Here is a 19,505-nt window from a genome sequence, read left to right as displayed (position 1 = left end):
AATTTTCCTTTTTTTTCCCCTATGAAAGCAGAATCTATTCATGGCTCATTACAACAGTCCATAGTGCATGTCAAATATGGAGAGGCCAAGGAGGAAAATCTGGCAATGATCCTCCTGTACATCATTTCAGACAGCAGGCACACACCTCAGAATAAATAACTAACTGCTAAGCCATCCCCATTCATGTTTATAATTAGTGCAATCTATTTAACAAACAGACGCATAATATAGGTCAATTATGTAGGTCATGATAAATTTATGAGGAACTTCAGCCTGTAGGGCACCAAAAAGACCACGTTGAGGCAGCATTTCCAAAGTTACAGTTCATTTCTGCACATGGTTTGTGAGCAGCAGTAAGGAACAGCAGAGACCTCCTCCTCAGTTTCTCTGGTTTGTGGCACTATAGCCACAACCATCAAGGAAAACATCAGCAGCATCCCCTGGGAGACACCCCCTATGATACAAGCACAGAACTGCCCCTCCAAAATATTGGACCAGTTACTACTTTCAGCCAAAATTGCCAGAAGCATAAATGTCTCAAAGGTATTTCATTTCTATGACTATGTCAAAAACTGATGGGTATCCAGAGAGGAGGTAGAGAAATATGTTATTTATGCTTCCTCCATAGGAAAGGAAACGGTAACTCAGCATTTGTCTGGTATGTTTGATCATGACCCTCTTGACCAGGGACAGATGCAGCTGCAGAGAAGTTGCAGTACATTCCAAGTCCTGCCTTGCTAGGAGTTTTGGGAAGGAATGATGAAAGAACCACAGTGGAGGGCATCAGAGAGCAGCAGGTGCTGTGTGGGGTTTCAGGTAAGTGACAGCACCTCAGAACTACCTGTCCTTCTCTGGAGGATGGGGAGGATGTGGTGATAGATGGCCACAGAAAAAGCTACACATGAAAGGTTTGCAGCAAGAAGACAAATTTAATGTTCAGGGTTCAATGAGCATCACACTTTTCTGCTACAGGTCAGCACGAGGATAATTTGTCCTTTGAGATGAAGGGAGAAGATGGAACCTGAATGGAAATTTGAGCTACGTGTTTAGTTGTTGTTCCTTCTCCTTAGTATTTCCAAGTACTGCAGGAGACCAACTCTCCTGCTGGGTACACATCAGCTGGTTGAACATCCCTGTGCCTCTCTGAGGATGTAGGGACATGGATCATTCAGTGGGATTTGGCTTGCACAACATGCCAACCACATGCAGTTCATGGGCACACTGTGCCAAAAACACTGACCTTGTACTTACAGTACAGCATAATCTTGTTACTGTTCACAAGAGTTGTGACCAAATTGGTGAGACAACCTTTTAATTATACAGATTCTTCTATCTATACAATTTGTCTTTCATCCCTGTTTATTAATTCTCATTCAGACTTCCAAAACAATTATTCTTATAACATGGGAGTGACAGAGATAATATCCCAAATGGTTCCCAAACTCCTTCCCAATAATCTGCATTCTACCTCAGGTTTGATATATATAATACACCAAGCTATGAATCTAAATGTACAAGTATAAAGAATGTGTACAAAATGTAGATATCATACTTGAAAATTTGTTACAAATCTCAGACTGTGTGGCTTAATTCTAACAATGACCACAGTACTATGTGTGACACAGTTTCAGGAATGGTTCCAAAACTGTTTAAATCACCTACACTTCATCCCAGGTCCACAGCTGAGGGAAAAGGGTTTCCACAAATAGCCTGAGAATTGTTCCCATGCACATAAGTAATGTTTTTCACAGGAGGATGGAAAAAAAAAACCCTCAGTATTACATTCCCATTTTTTTTGGAATCTCTAATCCTAACTGCAGCACTCTTTATGAACATATATGCAAGATATTTCAATTTCAACTAAGAGAAATAAATACTGTACTATTTTGCCCCTGTCCCTGGGGAAATGGCGTTCCTGACAAAATGCTGCTCTCTGCTGGCCTTGACCTGCTTTTCCTCAAGGGCCTCACCTCCCGAGATCTGCCTTCCCTCGTGAAAAGGGAAAAAAAAACCTCTTTTGCTGACCTAGCAATGGTGACAGTAGCATTTCTTTATTTAGGATTGAAAAAAAAAATTTTGCTAAGGAAAACTATACTGTTATCACTGGAACACTGGAATCTTCTGTCTTGAAGAAAAAAAGGCAAATAGTCCTTCACCCTGAGTAATAACCCTCCAGAAGTATTCCTGTTTTCTTGCAGCCTGGAAGGAGAAGAAACAGGCTGTTGATGTAGCAGGCTCTCTGTTGTGATGAGTTCAGATGACTGTGTGTTTCTAAACAGAAAGGACTCAAGTCCTGCTCTAGGTTTCAGGAAACTTGCTTCTGGGTGGGTTTTCACAGCAGCCCAAAATCCCAGTGACACCCACAGAATTTGAGATGGGCCTCCCTAGTCTTTTACTTTGAAGGACAACTCCAAACCTGAGTAGCTCCCTAGCCCAAAACTTGTAGTATCTTTACTTCCTATTCCCATTTTTTTGCTGTTTACCAAAAGACCATCACTCAGAACAAAGCTAACTGAAAACCAGTTTATTTGCATTGAATTTACCTTCACACTGCCACTAGATATCACTGAGCTACACCTGCCATGAACCATTAAAAAAAAGAACCATAAAAAATCGTTTATAATCTGTCAACATTTTATATTTTGGGGCAGAACAAGGTGATGATGCCATGCTACAGACACACCAAGACCAGCGACCATGCCCAGCTGTGACTGTGATCATCCTCCCCTCAGTCTGGGAGATAAAGGGCATTCACCCAGCAGTCAAGCCTCATCTTTCCTGAGGTTCTCCTGTCTGTCTTCTCCCTGATGGGTTTGCAGCTCCTGAGATGCTGTGACTGGCAGGAATGCCACAACAGCAATCTTGGGACTGACACCTATGGGAATTAGCAGAGCATTCTCAGATGTCTTTTTTTCTCCAGCAGCTGGCAGACTCATGTTTCTGTGGTGAAACCACACCAGCAGGGTCTTGCTTATAAACCACCAGAGAAACTTAACATAGATTCTGTTGCAATCACATCATGGAAGAGCCACAAATCTTTAAAAAAAAAATTAATTCTTTGTACATGAGGTTTGGAGAAAGGTACGAAGCAACTACTCAAGGGCATCCTTTGCTCACATCTACCCACACTCCCTGCCTCAGACCCAGCCCAAACTTGCAGGACAAGAGCTCCTGGGAGGGCTGGTTCTCACTGGGGTGCAGAGGATGCCCAGCAGCCCTGCCAGCCATCTCCTGGTGGCATTATCCCTGGGCCATGGGGCCTCTGCCACCATCCACAGAGGCCTCACTCTGCTCTGTCCCCCCTCACCTTGAGCACCAATCCTGTTACTGTCCACAAAAATCAGATTTATCACCCAGTGACAAGCCAACAGTTACACACTGAGGACACACATCTGATTATTTGTTTCAGAGGTGCACAAGTGCAGATGATTGGTGGTGTTCTACAAACCAAGGATGCCCCTCAGGAATTTCCAGTCTGGGAATATTTCTCTGTCTGCTCTGGGGTGCCCTGACTCCCAGGGGAGCACTGACTTTGACCCTCACTCACGGAGAAAGTTTCCCAGACTTCAAGATAGACTGGAATCCACAAAAGTGTGAAATAGATTCTAGAGAGCAGTGTAGGTGTATTACTTGGGTGAGGAATTTAGGTTTTGGGATTTGTAGTATATCGTGGATGGAAGCAAGATGGAGGGCACAGGGTGCTATCCTGGGTTTCTTCTTCATGCTTCTTCTTCCTCCTTCTTCATGGGTTTGGGTGGCATTTTGTAATTGGGCAGAAAAGTCCTCATTGTGGGCCTCCAAGGATCAGTTATTGGGTTAAAAGGGAAAATAATCCAGATGTCAGCTCTTAATTGGATAGTTTAGTCTTAAAAGACCTTGGAACAAGAGATTGTTGGCCATTTTGTGCCTTGCTAACGAAAAGCTGCCGAACTCACGGTTGTGAGAATGTTTTACTGATAATAAATAATAAACACCTGAGTCTGAACATGAACTACTGTCTCCAGTGCCTTCAATCCAGACCCAGAGAAACCAATACCAGGCCATTATTTATACACAGATATTTAGTACTAGTAACCTCCCCAAGTACATGTTTAGGGCAACCCAAAATTTTACTGTATTCCATATCTTTCTGTGCCCCCCAAATTGTTATTGTGTCTAAGACCCTGCAACCAGAGAAGAGAATCAAGGTGGGAAGTGCCACGGGCCCTTTTAAAGTCTTTGTTCATGAGGGGTTAGTGAGATTTAGCAATTCTGTTTCCAGTGGTTATTTACTGGTTTGTTTGGGTCTTTTTTTTTATTTTTGCCTGTTCTGTTTCACTTGTTGGTAAACTCATTTTTTTTTCACTTACATCTATTTGTATTCATTCCTTATTGGTGGAAGAGCATCAACTAAAACTAAAGGGAGATAACTCATTTAGAGCATCCACCTCTTAAATTGTCTTAAACCGAGGCAGTACTGCCCCTTTATTAGGACTGGTTAGTAATTATCATACAAACTATGTGACCTACATAATTTCCATACATGCTCAGGGGAAGGGTTTTCACCTGGCCAACATTTTTGACCCACAGGCATGCTTTTTTAGTACTATGTGAAAAATGTGTGTTTTATTATTGGCTTTTTGCAAATATTAAAATGAATATTATGTGTTGTCAGAAAGTAATGCTGCATTAATTTTCTTAAGTAGTGTGTTAAATATAGTTTTAAGCTATAACAAAATGTTAAAATAGAAACTATGCTATGTAAGATACTTTTTTTCTAAAAAAAGGATTTGCACTGAGATAGCAGTCACAAGACACTATAATCTTTCAGAGAAAGAGAATTTATTTCTCCATTATCAGGAGAAATGAACTTCTTCTTGCTTTGCTTGGGCAGAATGACGTTGTTAAGATTATGAAGAAGTTGACAATTATGAAGAAGCTGATGATGACCAGACAGAATCCTGTATTTGAATAGAATTTATGCATCATGTATGAGATGTATGAATATGCAACAGGCTGTTGTTTTTAAGGGTTAATCCTCTGTTAACGTGGGTCCTTTTTCAGGCTTATGCTACCCAGAAAGAGGTACCTGGACCGTCCATAACTCTTTGTTTCTGTTGTCTCATATTGTCCTAATTCATATTGTCCAAATTATTATTACTCTAATTGTATTACTATTTTTATAACCATTTAATTAATATTAAACTTTTAAAATTTTAAAAACAAGTGATTAGCATTTCTCACAACTATAACGAACACATTTCACCTATAGGATACATGGACCTTGAGTGTTTCACCAAGTTGGCAATGGATACATCAACATCTCGATGATGTACCTCATCCTTAAAGCTTTTTAGCTCCACGGTGTCCTTGACCAAGTGACGTTAACTACTGTCGCAGACATCTTTTATGAAAAATCCTTTCCTTAGGATTTTTCCTCTTGAGAAGCTGAGAGGCCCCAGGAACAAGATGTAAACATCGATTATCTGCTGCTGTGGAATGCAACAGGTGGATCTGTGATTGGCCCATGTTGGTTGTTTCTATGTAATCGTCAATCACAGCCCAACTGGCTCGGACAGAGAGTCCGAGCCACAAACCTTTGTTATCATTCCTTCTTATTCTACTCTTAGCTGGCCTTCCGATGAAATACTTTCGTCTATTCTTTTAGTATAGTTTTAATATAATATATATCATAAAATAATAAATCAAGCCTTCTGAAACATGGAGTCAGATCGTCGTCTCTTCCCTCAACGTAAGACCCCCGTGAACACGGTCACAAACTACCACCTGACTCGAGACACTCCTGACACATTCTACATTTTCCGACATTGTTTCTCCGCACCTTTCTGACCTTGCGGCATTTCACCTTTTTTTATTTATTTCGTTTGTTTTTTTAAGGACGTTTCCGCGGAGCCCCCAGCACTGAGGGGCTCGGCCGCTCGTGGGGCCGCCCCCTCACATGGGGGCCGCGCGCCCGCCTCGCGCCTGCGCCGTGCGGCCGGGGCCGCCCGCGAGCCGGGCGGCGGCGGCGCCATGGCGGGGCCGGCGGGGGCGGCGTGAGTTTGGGAAGGAGGGAGGGACGGAAGAGGGAGCCGGGAGGAAGAAGGAAGTGCGGGCGGCGGGACAGTGGGACAGAGGGACAGAGGTCTGTGTGTCAGCGAGGGGCACCCCGCGGGGTGGGTTGGGCCGGGCTCCCGGCTGCATTCCCGGCTCCGGGGCGCCAGCGGGAAGCTTCTCCCTCGCAGCAAATCGTGGCGTCCCCTGACAAAGGCGGGGAAGGGACGGTCGCGGTTCTCTCCAGGCAAGCGGGGTTGGCGCTTCCAGGCTGCTGAGCCTCCTCATTTTCCAGCCTCTCTCGTGTCTCCTGGAAGGATCCGCCGGTCCCTGCTGCTTTTCTCCCCCTTGTGACATTTAGCTCTGCTGTGGCTGCAGCCGAGGCCTTCCCGGCACCGATCGCCCCACAGAGCCGCAGCGATTGGTATCTGCCTGCTGGTAGAAGCCAGGAAGATTTTTAATTTACCTGCAATTAATTTTTTTTTTAACTGCAATTTGATTTTTTAATTTTCTTGCAATGCCGTCTTCCTGATTTCTGTGTCATGATAATCTACAGTTCCCTTTCCCTTAAGCTGATCCATTCTTTATGTGTATATGTGCCTGTGATTTTGTTTTCCTCCATTTTTAGGAAATGTTGTCTTACCTGTTTTTGGAAATACTCTGTAATCACTTTGATTTTAAGTTCCTCCCCTTCACACCTTCCTGAATTCTCATCAAGAGGTTACATATGTGTAAAAAACCTTGTTTAACTCACCTTCATCAATTGTTTTCCTTTCTCTTCATTACTCTATCAAAAAAGGAAAAACTGTATGTAATTTTTCTCCCCATAAATTACCACTGAACTGCTTTTTAATCATCTGAATGATGCTGTGTGAGGGCTTGTAGATTTTGTGGGTTGTGCTTTGCTGTGGTTTCTTTCCTGGTGTTGGTGATTGGGGAGGAGGGCACTCAATTCCCTGGATCTTTGCATCTTGCCATTCAAAGTTAATTTTAAGTTGTCCTTGTCCAGTCTTCTGGGGCCTCCCTCACCATCCAGGAACTAACAAAGATAACTGCCCAGAGAAGCTGTGGAATATTCATCCTCAGAGTTTTTCAGAATGCTCTTGGATATAGCCCTTGGCCACATGGAGGGTCCCTGCCGTGAGCAGGATGTTGGATGAGGTTCCCTCCCACCTTAGTCACTGTACATAGCTTCTCTGAACCCTCCTTATTTTGTGCCTTATTTGGCCTCTGTAGAAATGGGGGGAAAGCAGATTTGTGCTGCTCCATGCCTTAAAGTGAGCTGTGGGGCTGGAAGAGGTGCTGAAGGAGGTTGCTTTCCTTCTGTTCATTGGGAAAGTAGTGTCCAGTGTCGTGGGCATCATACTTTTAGATCCCTCTCTCAGGTTGGTGAAATAAAACAGATCCTTTCTCTTCTGTTGGATGTAGGAGTGATGTGGGAACCAGCTGTTCTGCATGAAGGACAAGGAACAGACCACTTGATAAAGGGAAGAAACAAAACATCCCGTTAAATGGAAGCCATGAAGATATCAAAGCGCTTCTTCGCTTTTGGGATTTTGACATGCATAGCTGTTTATGTTGCATATGTAAAATGGCACTTGGGCTCCAAACCGTTTGTGGGAGCCACAGAAGGAGTTGCTGAAAGCAGAGGAGATAAACTGACCCATCAGGCAGTGACCACAGACCTCTCTGTCTTTTATGGAATTATGTTTGACGCGGGAAGCACGGGAACTCGCATCCATATATTTAAATTTGCTCAGCAGCCAAGAGGTATGTCCTGCTCATTGCATGACAGATTAAGTCTTCCATAAATTGTGGAGGAGATTATTGATGACAGTGTTCTAGGGTCTACTTGAATATACATGCTTCAGGTCTTTCCAGAGAGCCGTCAGGAGGTATGAAATGATTCAGGAATGTGTATTTGGATGAAATTATGAAAATGTTCAACAAGGAGAAAATGCTGTAATGTCAGAATATGAAGTAAATAGCAGCTGTACTTTTAGAGTACTGTCTTGAAGAAAAGCAGTTTTTCATCACACTGGTGGAAGAGACAATTATAAATTCAAACTGCCTAATTTCCCCAAAATTTTAGGTTGTTTGGTGTCTCCAGTTCCTGGCAGTGAGCTGCTTCTCTCTACAGTGTCTGGTTTAGTGCATCCTTGGCTTCAGTGTTGGGTTTAAACTGCAAAACAAAGCAAAAATTGCAAATAGTTCTATTAAAATTGCTGTGTGTTGCATCAGGACTGCTTTGGAGAACTGAGACAAAGTGTACAAGAAAGCTCCAGCTTTCCTCTGCAGTACTAAGCTCCAATTTTTGTATGTTGTCAGCTCCCCTTTGTGAAACTCTTGAAGATCAGAGCCTGTGTGGGTGCTGTTAGTGGGTGATTTAAAGGCTGTGTTGAGGATTAGCAGTGTGGTGTATGGTGGGATTGGCCCCTTAGGTTAAACAACAGTCCATGGATTTCCTTCTTTCCCTGTATCTCCAAGTTTTTGCTTCTTCCTTGCCTGCTTCATTTGAAACACAATTTCAGAATGTATCAATGGAGTGTAAGTGTTGCCTGGACTGCTGGTTTATACAAGGTACTGCAGTTTTCCAAAGTACTGAAGTCTGCATCCCTCTGCTGCCATTGAAAATAGGAGAAAAGCTTCCATTAGGTTTCACTGGAATCAAGTTTAGCCAGAGCAGGGTAGGCTGAAACAAGAAGTCTTTTTTGCAGGTGCAGTTTGAAAAGCTGCACATGGCAGGTGTAAGGCCTCAAAGAGAGCTTGCACCCATCTGGTGACTGATGTGCATAGTGGACAGCAGCACCTGACAACCAGTCATGGCTTTAAAAGTGGTTTTCTCAGGTTCCAATTCCACACCCAGGGCTGTATTTAAAGGTCAGGTGGCTGATAATAGTTCATTAGACAGAGGCTTCAATTGACTTCTATTAGCACATAATAATGGAATTTTTTAAATGGTTTTCTTTTTCTGCATGCAAATTTATTTGTACCATTACTTATTTTGGAATACTGCTTTTGAACAGAGACTCCCAGATTAACCCATGAGACGTTTAAAGCACTGAAACCAGGTCTGTCTGCATATGCTGATGATGTTGAAAAGGTAATTTCAGTTACTTCTTTCCTGTCTCCCTTACCTTCTGGTTTGCAGGGATTTAGGGACTCCTAAGAGCCAGATGTAGACCCAGCTCATAGTGTTTCACGAAAGCCTTTGCTTTTTGAGAATTTGTCATACTGCCTTTTGAGCTTTTTGTAGCCAAAAAAATTGTGGCAGAGTTCTGTTTCCCTGTTTGAAATAGTGACTTTGTTTTGGACCAGTTGCTCAGTATTTCCCATTATATCCACTAGGCTTTATGCTGGTGAGATAGTGAGTCCTGCACCTTCTCTTGACCCCTTTTGATATTAATTTGTCTCTGTTTGACATTTACAGTGAATCATAGCTCTGATCACCCTTTTGATCCTTCAAAAGAGTTTTTAGCATGTCTTTTATTGTTCTTTCCTCACAGAGTGGCCAGGGAATAAAAGAGCTCCTGGAGGTGGCAAAGAAGGAGGTTCCTATGGAGCTGTGGAAGTTTACTCCTCTGGTCCTGAAAGCCACAGCTGGCCTACGGTTGCTGCCAGGAGAGAAAGCTCAGAAGTTGCTGGAAAAGGTATTATCTCTTGGCTTTCCATTTGCTTTCCAAAAAAACATGTTCCTGTTAAAAATGCAGCACCCTGGGACATTCCTGCAAGCTAGGGTGTCCATCTCCTGCCTTTCCCATGTTATCTATGATACCAATTCCAACAAAGCAAATGGGGTTCCCTTCCCTACCCATGTCCATCCCTTGTTAATGGCATTTCTGAGCAGTCTTCATGCTTGAAAACCCCTCACATCCATCCCTGTTTCTGCACCAAACTGCAGGGCCAGCACGTAAAGGCTGCTGCTTGTTGGACTCTTGAACTTCAAACAAAGTGGTGAGCAGCAGTCAGGATCTGGCCTAAGCAGAGGAGTACTAGTGTAAAACTGGGGTTTTAAAAAGCTTGAAAAAGTATTTCTCTGAATGTAGCTTTTATTTGAACTACAGGTGAAGGAGATTTTTCAGGCCTCGCCCTTCTTTGTAAGGGACAATTGCGTGTCGATAATGAATGGAACTGATGAAGGTAAGCAACTTTATGGAGACTCTTTCTTCAGTCCTGGAAATTCCTCTGCACTGTGACAAGTCCCTGCCTGCTCTAGTGGGAACCCATAAGCAGCAGGTTTGACAGAAGCAGAGTTTTTATGCAGCCATAGGCAGTCCCTGCCAAAGAAATCTTGTGTACTGTTTTCCAATTTGAACTCCATAGCTCTGTCCTGATCTTGAAAGCTCTTAGTGTTGAGGAGTTCCTGTAGGATCATCAGAAAGCCACTGTGCAGTCAGCACTTTTGGAGAAATTTCTGAATATCTGCTTGTTGAAATGGTCTTCAACAATTGGGTTACCCCACTCTGGTCTTGACAATGCTTATCAGAGCTTTCTGGAAGTACTTGATGATCATAATGTTAATTATAACTCATCTAACAAGTGGGAATGTGAGTTCAATCTGAAAAAAAATGTTATATAGGGAAGAAAATACATGCTGAAGTAAGTTCATGTTGATCCAAAAATGTTGAGGACAGAATGTCAAAATTCTAAGTAACTGAGTGTTGAAGTGTGTTTTAATCTGCTCAGAAACCAAGCTTTAAAATAGCTGAAGCTGTTTATGAGTTTCTGTTCTTGCTGCTTAATGAAGGAAATATATTCTTTTTCTTTTGTTTTAAAATCAGTAATAGCAGTGATAGCCTGGGTTCAGCTAAGGATTGAAGTAGACCATGCTCTCTGGCATGCCTTGAGTTTTAACCACATGAATAAATATTTGAATTTGTTAACATAAGGTCACTGGTTCACCTAATTTATGGGGACCAGTTTCTAAAACAAGAAGAGGGCAAAAACAGCATAGCTCACAAAATTGCTTAGAGGAAAACAGGCAAAATTAGAACACTGAAAGATGAAAATTCTTAGTATTCATAAAGATAAGTGGAGTGCCTGACATCAAACGAAAGCCAACAGTGGATGTTTTCTTAGAAAATGAACAATGTGAGTTTCAGTCATCTTTTTGTCTTTTAGCTAAGGACTGAAGCCTTTGTGACTTCCTGCCTAGGTTTTTGACCTGTGAAATACAGAGTTCTCCAGGCATTTCATGCATGGGGTTTCTCTCCCAAATATCACATAAGCTCTGATAGAGAAGGTCATTGTCTTTGTTCAAATAGCCTAATCTTGAGTTTGTCAGCCATGGACAGTTCTGGAAACCTTCTAATATGGCTTGACTTACTTGTTGCTGCTGTTAGATAAAATTAAATGTTATGATCTAAGCATGTGTCTTCTGAATCTTTTCCTTATTAGGTATTTCAGCCTGGATCACAATAAATTTTTTAACAGGTATGTGTACATGAGCATGTGTATAAAGATATGACCAATGCTGTGAAATTTCTGCTCTTTTCTGCCCCTGTGTGGAATTTGCTCATTCATTGGGGTGGAATGGGAGAAAGAAGGCTCTGAGAATAAGTCAGCAGTTTGTTTTTTGGCTTGGCCTATTTAAGTCATTAGGGTTTTGTCCATTTACTTGATGGAGTGAGGAGTTTAATCCTTTTTCCTAGATGTTTAATGTAGCTTTTCTTTCAGTTCCCTCTAGGGTACCAGAGCATTTTATTCCTTTTTAGAGCCTGCTGTGACTCGGGCTAAATTTTTTGTGTGAGTATTCTAGATGTGCTTGGCAGCTGCAGAGAGTAAAAGAAAGTGCTGTGGTACTTCCTTACAGATTTATAACACAGAAATGCCACGGGTGTTTACACTGCTGAGTGAGAAAAGGGTAGCTGAAGAGTAGAGAGAAAACTGAGCTGAAGACCTCTCTGACAATACATAAAGCACTCTGCCATCCAAGTGCTCTGTTCAGCACACAGCATGTGGGGCAGTGTGCTCTGGAGCTTTTTGTGCTCCCAGGAAATACCAGAAAGGTCAGGGATCTTCAAACATCAGCTATCATGAGGTATACTCAGGTACTTGACACAAATTGTCCTTGTCAGAAGGGTGCATTTGAAGGATCTAACTGAAAAGAACTAGATCTAAATGAGACCAGAGGTCTTGGCTGGCAGCAGGAAGAATTCCAAGAGAGCTGAGTCTCTCAGGCCAGCTCTTTTCACTCTGTCATCCCTTTGGCCATAGGAATCTGCAAAATATTGCCAAGGGATCAGGGAGAGGTGGCCAAGACAACCACATTCCTCTGTGTTACAAAGTGGTTACCAGAGCAGAGTTTGCAAAAGGTCTTTGCATCCAAAGTGTTTAGGAAAGCAATAACTAAAGCTGCTGTGATTAGGGCAGGAACAGCCAGTGAAGAAGGAAGAGACTCTTGTCACTTTAAGATTTTCAGGTCTGATAAAGCCAAAATCAGTGACCAGTAGAAAACAGTGTAATTTAGTGCTGTGTGAAAGCTGAGAGTGGAGTTAGATTGTTCTCTTTCCTTACCACTGTACTTCTGGTTTTGTTCCTAGCCAGTTTTTTTTCCCAGTGCCCACCATGGCTTTCTCTGTTCTGTCACACATTTCAGGCAGGCTAGATGACCCACAGAGGAGAAGTGTAGGGATGCTGGATTTGGGTGGTGGATCAACACAGATCACCTTCCTTCCACGTACCAAGGTAACGTGAGCATGCACACTGTTGGGAAATGCTGCTGCAGGAATCTGTAACTGCTCAGGTTTCTTTCCCTTGGAAACAGAGCAAGAGTTTTGTCAGTGTGACGTGAAGCCACACTTGTGACTTGGTCATATGTGCCTTTTTATAGTCAGCCCCAGAGGCATTCACAACTCTTTGCCCATCCTCTTCATCCAGCTCCATGGGTCAGTGGTGCTTGTGGTGAGTCTGCCAGGGCTGCTTTATCTCGTGGAGGACACCATGTTCTGAATGTCTGAATCCTTGACTTTCAGTTTGCACAGCTTATAACAAAGAGCACAAAAACCAAGGCTCTTAATGAATTCAAGTCCAGCATATGGCCTGCACTGGGGTTTAAGAACACAGTGAGGTGCCTTCTCAATCCTTGTTTCTGATTGTCCTGAGTTCACTCAGTTGCAAATGAATGCCATTTTAGCTTCCTGGCATATTTACAGCTGTTCTCTGAAGCTCTGTGGTTCTGGTATTGTAAGGCTCTGGCCTGAGCAGAGATAGTGCTCATAGTAAAGCTGCACAAAAGCAGAGGGAGTGTCCCAGGTTGGGATAATCAAGACATTGCACTGTTTCAGCAGAATGACAAGGGATGTGAAGGGTCCAGGATGTGGAAATTCTGGAGATAGAGAAGGAGTTAAGATACGAGCAGCACTGTGGCCAGAGCTTTGCTCCCCACAAACACCCTACTGAGCTGATGCACTTGGGGAACAGGCTACCCTTTCATTCCTTCAGACCACAGGCTGATCCTTGCTCTGTTCCTTGGCAAGCACAAGGATGTGCTTTTCCTCTGGCTTGTGCAAGTTCACAGATGAATTCACTGGAGTAGGAAGTTAATGCGTGCCTGGCCTGCCTATTAGTTTGCACACAGTTCCTGTAGTAGGGATCATGTGAAGAGGCAGTTGCTGGAGCCTCTGGACAAAAGCAGTTAAGAGCTGGAGTAAGGATTCCTTTTTAATGAAAGTAACTCTTTTATACAGCATATTGGTGTGGACACAAATATAACCAGTTTGAACCCTGTCATGTGAAGACACTCTTAGCTCCAGGTTTTGTGGCTGTCTTGTGCATCAGCAGTCAAATTGAAATCCTTGCAAATTCATCATTTCTCTCTGAATCATGCTAGGATTGTTTCACTTTTTTCCTAATGTGTTGGAAGATTACCTTGTTGATGTTTGCTGCTGGCTGGCAAACAACTAGAAACCTGCCAGTGACATCTTTTTCTCCCTCCAGGCAACTCTCCAGACATCACCATCTGGCCACACAACTTCATTTCAGATGTTTAACCACACCTACAAACTGTATTCATACAGGTTAGTTGTGGAAAAGAGGGCACAGTGCTCAGATGGAAGCTTTCTGTGAAGCCAGGGAGACTGAGGTGTTTTTCTGGAGTGGGGTCCTTGCAAATGAATACCATGAAGAAGCAGAGAAACTTGAGCCATGTGATTTTGGTGGATTAACCTTGGCTGCCCACCATGTGCCCACCAAGTCCTTCTATCACTTCCATTCTATTAACAGGACAGGGGAAGAAAATAGGACAAAAAGTTCATGGGTGAAGATAGCCAGGGAGGTCACCAGTTATTGTCATGGGTGAAACAGAGTTGACTTTAGTCTAATTTTTTAGTATTTAATTTATTGCCAATTAAACAGTAAGATAATGAGAAATAAGAACAAAATCAAAGATGCTTTCCCTCCACCTCTCCCTCCTTCCCAGGCTCAGCTTCACTTCCAACTTTTATACCTTCTGACCACTGAGCAGCACAGGAAGATGGAGAATGGGGGTTGCAGTCAGTTCATAATGCTTTGTCTCTGTTATTTCTTCTTCCTCACTGTCTTCTCTGCTCCCAGTGTTTTGGGTTAGCAGCTTCCTCCCACCCCTGTTTGCTGTGGGGTGTGGTTGGGCTCAGAAAATCAGTTCTATATGCAAGTGTCTGCGCTGCCTTTGAGGAGGGTAGGAGCACCCAGTGAGGTACTAGGGGTGGAGTTAGAGAAATGCCATTGCCAGTTCTCCAAGAACCAGATTACAACTGACAGCTATTGCCTGAGCTTTTTCAAAGATAAATTATCCTTCTGGATAAGGTAATATGAGAACAGGCTGTCACACTGTTCCACTCATGTGCATGAGCTGCTGACTTGAGCCACTTTAATTACCATGGCTGTCAAGAGGAGACTGGCATGTCCCAGCTAGATTGTCAGTGGAGTATCAGAGGAAGGAAGGATGTCTGTTGCTCACAGAGGCTTTTCTCCCTTTGCAGTTACCTGGGACTTGGGCTGATGTCAGCAAGGCTTGCCATTTTGGGAGGAGTTGAGGGAAAACCCTGTAAGTTATGGGCAGTCTTCAGATCCTGGTTCTGAGCTCAGGGTGTGTAGTCCTGTGGTGGGGGGAGGAGCTGTGTATCCCCTTCCCACTGGGCTTGAGGTTCCTGAGTGGCATGTGGGCTGCTGTCACCATGGCTGGGTGCATTTGAGATGAATGCAGGAGGTGACACTGACAGCTCCCAGGAGACCTGGATTCTTGCCAGCCCTAGGTTGGGGGTGGCATGGGACATCCAAACCATGACTGGGCTGTGGAGGGACCTTGCTGAAGCTGCAGGACAGTATGGAGAAGGGCTGGGGATGAAAGATCTGAATTTACTCTTTATGTTTTTACCTAATGTGGCTTTGTTTTACTTCTGCAGTAGGAGAAGGAGAGGAATTGATCAGCCCTTGTTTACCACCTGGCTTCAAATCCGAATGGCAACACGCTGAGATAGTGTACAAAATTAAAGGACAGAAGGCAGGTATAGTGATTTATCACTCTTGCTATCTAGGTTAGCTGCTATTAGCACAGTAAATACACACTCATCCTCTTTCAAAGACACCAGACTCTGTTTACTGCTCTGTCTGGCTTCTCTTGATGTGCTGTCAAAAAGATCCTGCAGTTCCTTTGTCTTGTGCCATGATGTGTCTGTCCAGTCAGTAAAGCTGCTAGACATGATGCAGATGGAGTTGAGCAGCCCTTGAATAGGTCTTTCAAAACCCTTCTGCTTCAAATGATGTTGTTCATCTCTGATCTATCACATAGTCCCAACATGAGGATGGTAGGTGTCTGCCTCTAGAAGAAGATTCAGATTTCAGTTCTCTGTGAAGAGTTTTGCTATTTTGCAAAAAGGTGCCTGTTTCCTGGCAGATCCTAAATAAAGTCTATATATATTTAACTCTCAGCCTGTAATATGATTTTTTTGTCTTCTTTCAGGTGAGCCTCTGTATGAGTCTTGTTCTAATAAAGTGGCAAAGATGCTCTACAAGAAAGTTCATAGAGCTGGGGAAGTGAAGGACCTGGACTTTTACATTTTCTCCTACTACTATGACTGTGCAGCAGAGGCTGGTCTCATAGGTATGTCTGCTTCTGAGTTAATTTCATTTTAAATGGCAAGTTATGGAAGCAGTGGGAACACTTACACACATCACAATGCTTTGCTAAGCTGTCATGGAAATTAGTCTGTTAACACTGCTGTGCAGCATTGACTTGATATTATTATCTACAATATAGATAATGTTATTGTCTATAATATAGAAGTATCTTCTGTGAAAGAAGATCTGGGCCTGTGAAATAGGACCTACAGCCTCTGATAATAGTTTTTAAACAGCTTGAATTTCAGAAATGGTTGTTACCCAATTAGCTCTACAGTCTGAAATAGAAAAAACTTCATGATGATAAACAAATTTCTTGAGCAGTAAAGCAGTAAAAATTATTTGGGCTGTGTGTTTGCTCCACTGACCTTTTGATGGAATGAAGATTTTCAGATATTTCCACATGCATTCAGAATGCATCACATCTCTTTTCCAGTGGTGTGCTTGTGTACAAAAGGCTGTCATACTCAATGGTAAAAAGCAGATAATGAGATCTCAAGTTAGTTTGGACAAACACACCTTCCATCTCAGCTACTCTCTTTTTACAAATAATTTCAGATTGAATGTGTTGCAGAGCACCACTGCCCTGTCAGATCTGGTCACAGGTGTTCACTGGACAGGGCAGCGGAGAAATGGGGATCAGGTGAGATGGTCTGTAAGCTCTGTTTCTGCAGGAAACAAGGCTAAAGGTTCCTTATAAACCAAGGCTTTTGAATCTATATTGAGAATCTTTTAAATGTTCTTTTACTTTAAAACCAGCCTGAATTTTGACATTGATTTCAGTGGCTCAAGGTTTAATTTCTAAACAACTTTTATGATTTGAGTCTACAATTGCCTTTATACAAAGACCGTAAAAAACTGGTTTTTTTCTTTTAGATAAAGAAAAAGGAGGAAGCTTAACTGTCAGTGACTTTGAAATTGCAGCTAAATATGGTGAGTAAAATACAAACACACACTAGTAATTGTGTGTAAATTCATTCCAGGTGGCAAATGTGAGACACGCTAAGAAGCCTGATGCTTTTAAGTAAATATTCAGTCCCTCTAAATAGCATCTAACCAACATTTCTGCTTATTTCTGAAAATCTCACCTATTTTTATATTCGCTTCTGCTTTTGCAGTGGGTTTTATTTTGAGTTTATCTTTTTCTTTTATATTGTTGGGCTTTTTTTAATTTGGTTTTGTCAACATTTGTTAAGTGCTGGTGCTCAAGAAAGATAACACACCTGTGGTTGCTCAGATATTCAAAGAATTGAAGTAGATTGAAGAAAGGCTCTTTTCCTGGAGAGATACAAGAAACTGCTGTTAGGGGAGAGACAGAATGTCTTGACTTCCTTACAAAGTTTATGTGCTTATCCTAATGTGTGTATGTCATTTCAGCCCCTTGTAACAGGTTCCATCACTGACAAGTGCTGTTTTGTGGATTCATTTGAGATTTTTCACGGTGGGACTGTTGTTAGACCTGAGCCCACAGTGTGCATTCAGACACTGTTTTCTTTCTTCTCAGTTTGTAAGACCATGGAAATCAGCCCTGGAAACAACCCTTTTCTCTGCATGGACCTCACATACATCACCTTCCTGCTGCAGGAACTGGGCTTCCCAAAGAGCCAAAGCTTTAAGGTGAAGCTCAAAGAGGGTTTCTGGGGGGAGTGGGCAGGAGGGTGCCAAGGCAGGAGTCATCCTGCCAGGAGCTTGGTTCTTGATTTACCTTCTTGATACAACACATGGTGGGTGCAGCAACACTCTCCCCACAATGCTGGTAACTGTGTGTCATAATCTTCAGCACTGTATCAGCACTTGCATGCTTCAGATTCTCCCAAAAAAAAATGTGGTTTAACTTTTCTGCTTGTGTTTTTGGTTTTTTTTTTTTGTCCAGCTTGCCCGGAAAATTGACAATGTTGAAACGAGCTGGGCATTGGGAGCCACTTTCCATTACATCGACTCACTGAACAGACTGCAGTACTAGCACTCCTAGAAGGTGGTTTTTTGGAATTTCCTTTTTTTGGAAGCCCAGCATGGGAGACCCTGTTGAAGGGTGTGCTTTTGGCTTCCAGAGTCCTTTGGAAGATCACCATGAACTACACTACTTTCCTCCCAGCCCCTGCCAAGCCCCCACCATTGCTAGCTCTTTTTTAAAGTGCAGAGTGTAAAGGAAAAGCCTTGATTTGACAGCATGTGCCATCAGCTTAATGTAAAACTTGATCCTTTTGGAAGGAGAACCAGGACTCTGCAGGACATCTATGATCTCTATGAGAAAAACACACCTTTTTTGGAATATGCCTGTACTATGTGCTCACCGTGTGCTGAAGTTGCTGAACGGTCACTCCAGAAGGAACTCTTTACTGTCCTGATTTCAGGGTGTTTTTTTCCTGTTTGTCAGCAGTTTTCAGTGATGATTTTTATTTTACTACTCCTGTGTTCGAAGGTAAACTTGTGTGTGTGCAAAAATGGTGCATTTACACATTATGCTGCTGACAGGCAGCAGCTTTGAAATGCAGCATGGAAGTCACAGCTCTGTGTTCCAGTTGCCAAAGGAGAAAAGCTCAGGAAGACTCTAGAACTGGATATAGGCTTGGAGGCATGAGTTGGAGCCTGTGTACCTGTAGGGTCAAAGCCTAATGTTGATTCCTTGGCTGTTGGGAGGTGGATGATGGAAGGCAACATCAGATTTGCTGAATGAGCAAGGCCTGGGAGCTGGGTACAAGGATAATGATGGATTTGACACTTCTAGAGCTGATCAGAGGAAGATAGAGCAACAAGATGCAGCCACAAAAATAAACCCTGAGCATGGCTTACTGGACATTGCAGACTTTTGTGCCCTGGCAAGGTTGATGCAGGGCTGGGGATTAATGCATTTGCATGGTATTTTGGGTGAGTTTTCCTGCAGACACATCTGTGCTACATGGATGTATTGTGATTGCAATGAGCCAGGGCAGGGTAGCCGATGTGCTCCACTCCTACAGTGCCTGGTATGCAGGCAGGGAGTGATCACAGGGGCTGGAGGAGATATGCTGTGTTATTTGTAATCTAACTGTGAATTTGTGATGTATTTAATGAATGTATAGAGAAGGCCCAAGTGGTCTTTTGGGGGTGCAGAAGAGCCCAGCTTCCCCGAGAGCCCTGACTCATGGGCTCAGGGCAGCAGTACATGACACAGTGACCTGCTGTGTGGGGACACTTGAACCTCGCGGTGCCGACAATAAACCCCCAATTTGAAATCAGAACGTGGTGGTGAGGAGCCTTTTACCGCCAGAGCCCGCACGGGGGTGGGATGGAAGTCACTCCGCCATCCAAGCGCTCCGGTGTCGCCCCAGCCCCTCGGCCCCCGCGGTCCCCAGTGGCCCTCCCGGTGCCCCTCGGCCCGCCCCGGCAGCGTT

At 43.2% G+C, this 19,505-nt stretch overlaps 1 protein-coding gene across 2 annotated transcripts; it reads left to right on the top strand.

Moving 5' to 3' along the window:
- Nucleotides 1-5,933: 5,933 nt before the first annotated feature.
- Nucleotides 5,934-19,352, top strand: ENTPD6 (ectonucleoside triphosphate diphosphohydrolase 6). Of its 2 annotated transcripts, none has more exons than XM_054629091.2 (14): nucleotides 5,934-6,035; nucleotides 7,462-7,803; nucleotides 9,060-9,136; nucleotides 9,540-9,683; nucleotides 10,098-10,173; nucleotides 11,431-11,466; nucleotides 12,632-12,720; nucleotides 13,972-14,051; nucleotides 14,994-15,058; nucleotides 15,417-15,518; nucleotides 15,974-16,114; nucleotides 17,008-17,064; nucleotides 17,636-17,748; nucleotides 18,005-19,352. In XM_054629091.2, the coding sequence occupies exons 2-14, from the start codon at nucleotides 7,545-7,547 to the stop codon at nucleotides 18,092-18,094; spliced, it is 1,329 nt and encodes a 442-aa protein (XP_054485066.1). In that variant the 5' UTR covers nucleotides 5,934-6,035; nucleotides 7,462-7,544; the 3' UTR covers nucleotides 18,095-19,352. The 2 variants fall into 2 exon arrangements, with proteins under 2 accessions (XP_054485066.1, XP_054485067.1); XM_054629092.2 differs by having other exon boundaries at nucleotides 5,972-6,124.
- Nucleotides 19,353-19,505: the final 153 nt, after the last annotated feature.

The sequence above is a fragment of the Agelaius phoeniceus genome, chromosome 3, assembly GCF_051311805.1.
Source record: "Agelaius phoeniceus isolate bAgePho1 chromosome 3, bAgePho1.hap1, whole genome shotgun sequence".
In the NCBI taxonomy this organism is placed as follows: Eukaryota; Metazoa; Chordata; class Aves; order Passeriformes; family Icteridae; genus Agelaius; species Agelaius phoeniceus.
Note: the sequence above shows the minus strand (reverse complement) of the source record. Positions and strands in the feature narration are given on the sequence as shown.